Source organism: Seriola lalandi, unplaced genomic scaffold, assembly GCF_002814215.2.
Source record: "Seriola lalandi dorsalis isolate HSWRI2012SDOR001 ecotype SW California unplaced genomic scaffold, Sedor1 jcf7180002054278, whole genome shotgun sequence".
NCBI lineage: Eukaryota > Metazoa > Chordata > Actinopteri > Carangiformes > Carangidae > Seriola > Seriola lalandi.
In genome coordinates, this window is record NW_019524831.1 from 524,566 (window position 1) to 530,896 (window position 6,331).

The window sequence follows — 6,331 nt, forward strand, 5'->3', positions numbered from 1 at the left end:
AGCAGGCATGCAACAGAGAGCAACCTTATCTAGCATAGGACACTGTGTACTATATTTTTATGCATTTGACACAATGTGTAGCCTATGTGTATATATACTTACATACATTCATACTGTATATACACTCTGCAATTATGTATGGGATTATAAGCATCCTAAGTCATGTGATGAATGGGGGCTTTGCATTTTTTTTTCAAGAAAAAAAAAAATCTTGAGCTATATAATTATGAATGTCGAGTCAAATATCCACGTCAAAAATTGTTTTCTCTCTCTGTCTCTCCCTCCCTCTAGCACTCCTCCTTCCACCTTGCCTCCTATTATCTGCTACTTTCTGTGGTTTGGAGTCCTTCCAGCTGGCCTCCCTTTCTTGCTCTGTGGTTTTGTTCAGGAGATTTCATCTCTCTCCTCATCGTTCCTGCAGATTGACAGCTAAGCTCAGGTATGAAAACAAACAGCTCTGGAATTGACTGGTGAAAAGAAATCCGCCACTAATGCTCCTTCACAAACTCTCCTTCTTTTTCCTGCCCCTGTTGATGCTAAGCCCTAGCAGCTTACAAGAAAAGGTGGTAGAGATTTGAAATCATTAACTCTTAATAACACCATTCTACATGTCTGTCTTAAGAACACTGCCTCTACTGGATTATTGCTCTTGTTTCTACCAACACTTAAACCTAAAAAACGTCTTTACCTCGGAAACATCACATTATGTAGCCAAACACCGACATGACAATAAGATATAATTATAAATGTGTCATCTGTAAGAGGTACATGGTTGGTTGGGTTAGTAGACTTTGAAAAGTAAATCTCTGATGTTGTTGATACTATTGTTTTGTTTTGTTTGTTTACTGTACGTGCGTGTTCACCTCAACAGGATAGAGTATTCAGGGCATGTTTCAACACAGCAGCAGTAAAAGAATGTCTTTCTTTTCACTGGTAAAGCCTCGGGTCAAATTCTGTCACACTTATTGTTTTGCATTTTTATTTGATTTCTAAGAGCGGGACAAAATTATTTCCTCACCAGTCAGATTCCAGCACTTGCCTCTGCAATAACACAATTACTTGTTTTTCAAGGTTTTGATGGAACAATGTCAAAAGGTATCCTACAAGGTGTTCAGTATAATTGCTTAAAGAATCTGTGAGCTATCAGCACAGAATACACAAGGTCACTCTGCCAGTAGGTACTGTAGTCTGTATCTGAATGTCTGTCTTTATTCTCTCTACTTTCTTTTATTCATTTAAAAACCTACAGGCATGTTTGCCTTGTGTACTGATTTTAACCTAACAATTAATGGAACCTCTGATTCATCATAACACTTTAGATCTTAATCATAAGGTGTTTTCTGCTTGGTACCTTTGTTTGTGTTTTAATTAAGTGGACCTTGTGCGTCTCCAACCCTGGGCTTCTTTTTAATTGCCCATATTTACATCAGGCAGACATCAAACGCAGAGAGAGAGACATTTGTAAGGGGGAGCACAAAGCAGCCCTTTGAAATGTCTACAGTCATATGAAATGGCATGCTAATTAAAAATCTAAGGCTGCCACTGTGATAGGAGAAGCATTTATATTGGTAACTGTGGTGTATAGACTGTCTCCATAACTCATCAACAGACAGAGGCCATAGTGTTTATTATCAGACTCCCTACCTGTTTACAAACCACCAAGTAACCTTCCCATTCCCATTCATCAGAAGAAATGCCCTGCCTGTAATTTAACAGACCAGCTTTCAAAAGGCTAAATCATTTTAAACATTTTACCCAGTGCACTTTGATCTACAGTGGCATACAGTGTACTAGGGCAGGTACAATGAATCTAGTTTACCAAGCAGTGATTTATCCTTCAGTTCATTAAGGTTATTGCCAATGAATATACTTATTAGAACATTCAACAGCCTTTTTTCCCTTTCCTCTGCAAGTGGAGAAAGTGTAATTCAATAAATAAAACCAAACACTAGTTTTATTTATGTATGTCACACATGTTTTAGAAAAAGAAACAATTAAGCAAATTATCAAAATCACCTGCACAGCAGTGAGATGACTTTTCTTTATAGGTTTGTTTGCATGAAATTATAATTTTAAAAAAGCATTTCAGTGTTCTATCAGGAACGGACTGAATTCACATTGTCTAGACGGTTTTCAAAAAATAAGAGCAAGAAGTTGTTTGATGAAGATAATCTTTAAAAGAGAGCACAGGATCCAGTGACAGCCTGGTGTTATCAGCCAGCTGTTATTGTGCTTTCCTGTGCTGTATAAACACACCAGCTCTCAGTAACAGTCAGTGCTAAGGACTGAGCAGCAGCCAGGCCCATCCTCAGCCCACCTTCATGCTGTCATAAACAGAGATTTTGGGGGAGTGTGGAGTTGCGCTTTGCCGTGCAGCACTCGATACGCTGCGCAGGGCGTTCACTGTGAGAGTCAAGACATTCCACTCAAACACAGGCTCACTGAGGAGACAACTCTGTGCGTCTCCGCATCATCTCCTCTCCTCTCTGAGAGGCTTCTCTCCTCTCATGCTCTGTTTACATCAAGCACGCTTTGGGTTCAGCAATTACCAGAGTGGCATGAACGCACTACATGTGCAAGCGGAGAGTCGCTAGGCTCAGGGCCGTCTGAAGGGACAACAACAATAAACCGCTGACAAGCACAGAGCGCCACAGAATGGGTCTAAAAGGGCTGGAATTTTGAAGACAGCAGTTTGGACAGAGTTGGGCATTCCAACAAAAGATAAGGGAGGAGAGAAATGAATGAGGAGGGCAGCCAAAGGCCTTTGTTTTATTTTGCAGTACAAGGCTGTTTCTGAGATTATACAGTACATAGATTATGTATGTCTGATAGGAATGAGGCACTTGTTAACACGGCTTAAAGTGGTGTTTGTGTAGTAAATCTGCTTGGTTTTATGCAATCATTGTCGTCCTACCTTTTACTTCTGCCAAAAGTTCACTGGTGTTGAGCCTCTCCATCTTTTCTTTCCAGTCTTTAGAGAGAAGTTTCTCCATGCATGAGGATTCTAAACAAACAAAGAAATATAACAAGGTATGAATATAAATGAGTAAATTATTTTAAATTTTAGATAGATATTTTTTAAATCATGGAATAGTGTGTATGGAATTTAGTTTCTTTTTTTTTTATGTTGTGAATGTTGAGAATCTCTAAGCCTATTCACTTTAATTTAAAGAAAGATGATATCAGATGAAAGAGCAGTATTTTATTTGATGGTAGTGCACGGCAAACATTCAAAGAGACTCAGTCTGTCAGTTGGGAGATGAGCTAAGGGTGGTGTGAGGAGGGAAGCAGGCATTGTGGGGATAGCATAAGGGCAGAGACACACATTAAGTGGGAGGCAAAGAGTGAGACTGGGTTTGTCCGAGCGTTCACATAGCTGCCAATGATGAAAACAATTAACATTTGTCCAGCAGACAATGAATCAGAGGAGGAATGGCTGCAATCTGCCATGCTGTCGCTGGGGTAGCTGATAAAGAACACACTGGGCTGGCCGACCCGGGCCTCCGCCATCCCTGCACTGCTTAGGGGTCAGCCTGTTCCCATCAAACACCAGCAGCATGAGAAAGCTTCCACCCCTCCACCTTGAGCTACTGTCTCCACAAACTGATCAAGACATGTAGTGTCCATTCCTGTTCTGGGTGAACAATTAACGTAGTGTCTATTTGACTGATATAAAAGGACTGTGTTGATGTTTAATGAAACTGATAAAAAATTTGTAAAATAGTGTTTCTGTAGATTTGGAAACCAAAGCAGACACACTAATTATTACCACAAAGCCTAGGGGCGTAATAATGAATAGTCTAACCACATACCTACAGTGGATTATTTATGAACATAGTTCTGACAACAAAAGGACACAATTTGTGAGCATGTTAATGTTTCAAATGATGAGTTTGTTTTTTTTTAGTCTGATGTAGGTGTCATGTGTTTCCATGTTGCGCATAATGTGAAACACAGACAAGCAGGGAGAACGCCGGAGAAGGCTCTGTCACATGATGCAGCATTGTGGACCCTTCCATTTTCACCATTATCACCCTTGACATCAGACACAGAGAGGATTTATACAGTGTAGAATGTATACAAGCGTTGTTTCCTTTTATCCTGCTGTAACATCTCTTGCCCTCTGCTTCCACAAACCAAACACTGTTGCTCCCTCTGACAAACACACTGACTTCAGAGGAACTGGGAGTAACAGGGGGTCAGTAGTTCTTGTGGCCTTGTTTAAGGATGGCTTTCAGAGAGATCAAGCAGAGTGACCATTTTGTTTGATTGTCCACTTCCTCCAATGTGATGGGGGTCGACAGGACATCTTCAGCTCAGGGTCATTATAACATTACTTCTGCTTTATTGACTTTCCAATTCCCAACTCACAGTTTGTCCCCTTGACCCTAAAAGAGGGAGAGAGAAAAGGCTGTGTATGTTGTATGTGTTCGTGTGTGTTAACTCCCTCCGTGGCACAAAGATCACAGATCTTAAAACAGGGGTTAAGGGCAGGGGGAGTAGCGCCTCTTCCCTCAGTGAGACAGCTTCCTCTCCCAGAACAACAAACTCCCCGTACATCATAATCCTCAAACAGACACAACAACGTCAGTGCATGACATTTTTCTCCCCTAAAGCAAAGAAAATGTCTTATTTTTAAAGTGGTGTAAAGGGGAATTAAACAAACATAGTCAACATATGTTGATATGTACACATATGCTCCTTCTCTCTTACGCACAGACACACACACACACACGCTTTCATCACAGATGCTGCTCCAGCACTTGATCATTAAGGAATGCACCAACTGTTGGAGATAATATGGTGCCAGCTTCCATTCTACTCCAGTCCTCCCCCTCCTTTCCACCTCCCTCCCAGGAGAGCTGCCGCTCCCTCAATTCTCCATCCCCTCCGCTGGGCCAAACACGACCTGCCAAGTCCTCCAACAGGAGAGACTACAGCTGGAATGCACCGCTGTCCTCCCTGCCTTCCACCTGGGAGAGGTGAATAATGACCAGGATTAGTCTATAAAATAACTCTCAAACACCTTTCAGTGTTCAAACGTCGTGGACAAAACAGGCAACCAAAAATGGATTTGATAAAAGCAGAGCAACTTTAGCGCAGGCGCACTCAAGGAAAACAGTAAATGAGTCAGATGTCTGGCTTTTTTCAAAGCACCCTTCCACAGCCTATTTTTCAGAAGAATTTAGATTAATAGGAGGAATGCTATTTCAGTTTCTAAAATGCCTGTCTGTTTTCTCTGGAGAAATTATAGATGCCAATGGAAACACTGGTTAGTATCAACATAATAATTACTGTCAGGTTATGACACAGAGAAAATCAAGTTGATGCACACTGTATTCACCATAAAATAACAAATTATTTATGATAAAAAAAAAATCACACCATCAATTTCACTGGATATCAAATGCTGGTAGATTTATAAGTGAAAGGCAAACATAATTATTTAAGACAGTTAATGCAAAACTTCTGTTCTGAAGTTTTTAGTGTAAAGAAGAGTTACACACTTGTTCTCTTAAAGTAGGACATCACATACTGGGGAATTAGCTTAAACAAGAGAAGAGTCCAGTGAGTTTATTTTTATTTTCCTATGGGGGCTCTTAAATCTCTCGCACCCCCACCCCTTCCATTTCTTTCCCTCCCCCTCTCGAGATAAAATGCTCTGTGGCTGGGGAGCAGGCCATTCAGCTGGGATGAGAATGGAATGAAAACAATAGCCCTTATCAGGCTCTTATTTACATTTTCCCAGCGTCCCTGCAGTAGACAGCTTGGCTTGTCACCAAGCCCAGATCGCCCCACTGGACCCAGACCAACTTCCTCCAGCCCCAGCGATTCCAATGGTCCCTATGGACCCTTGCCTGGCACAGACCCCCTCCACTCTGCAGCTAGCACAGATAGCAACATACAAGACAAAACTACTGGAGTATGCGTCCAAGACGTGTTCCCATTGAGAGCGGAATGGTTTCTGGACTACTAAGCCCGTCTGGGTCTCATTGTCTCTTCTCTGGGGCTGGTGCTGTATAGCTGGAAAAATGCACTGAACCCTTTCCCGAGATATTTTTTGAGAGTTTCGAAGTGGCACTCAAAAGAAAGTGAATAGTCATCACTGATTTAATACTACCAGATTCAGTTTGTCTATCTCCTATCAGTGCTGTCATCTCTGGTGTACAGCTACCCTATGCGGGTATTCTGCGATTGTATTAATGTGGGTGAACAGGCACACGGATTGAGACACCTAAAGCCAAGATCAGTTGGCTAGATAAGGCTTTAGCTGGGTTTTTTTTTTTTTTTTTTACTGTATTAAAAACAAAGCTAATGATCCTCATAAATC

The 6,331-nt window shown here is 41.3% G+C and overlaps 1 protein-coding gene across 7 annotated transcripts in view; it reads right to left on the minus strand.

Annotated features, from left to right (window-relative positions):
- Positions 1–6,331, minus strand: part of sox6 (SRY-box transcription factor 6) — a 134,872-nt gene that overhangs the window by 63,906 nt on the left and 64,635 nt on the right. For all 7 annotated transcript variants that reach the window (XM_087173761.1, XM_023405537.2, XM_087173759.1 and 4 more), the window contains one exon: positions 2,915–3,004. In XM_087173761.1, the coding sequence (XP_087029887.1) occupies positions 2,915–3,004 (90 nt within the window). The remainder of the gene's footprint in view (positions 1–2,914; positions 3,005–6,331) is intronic.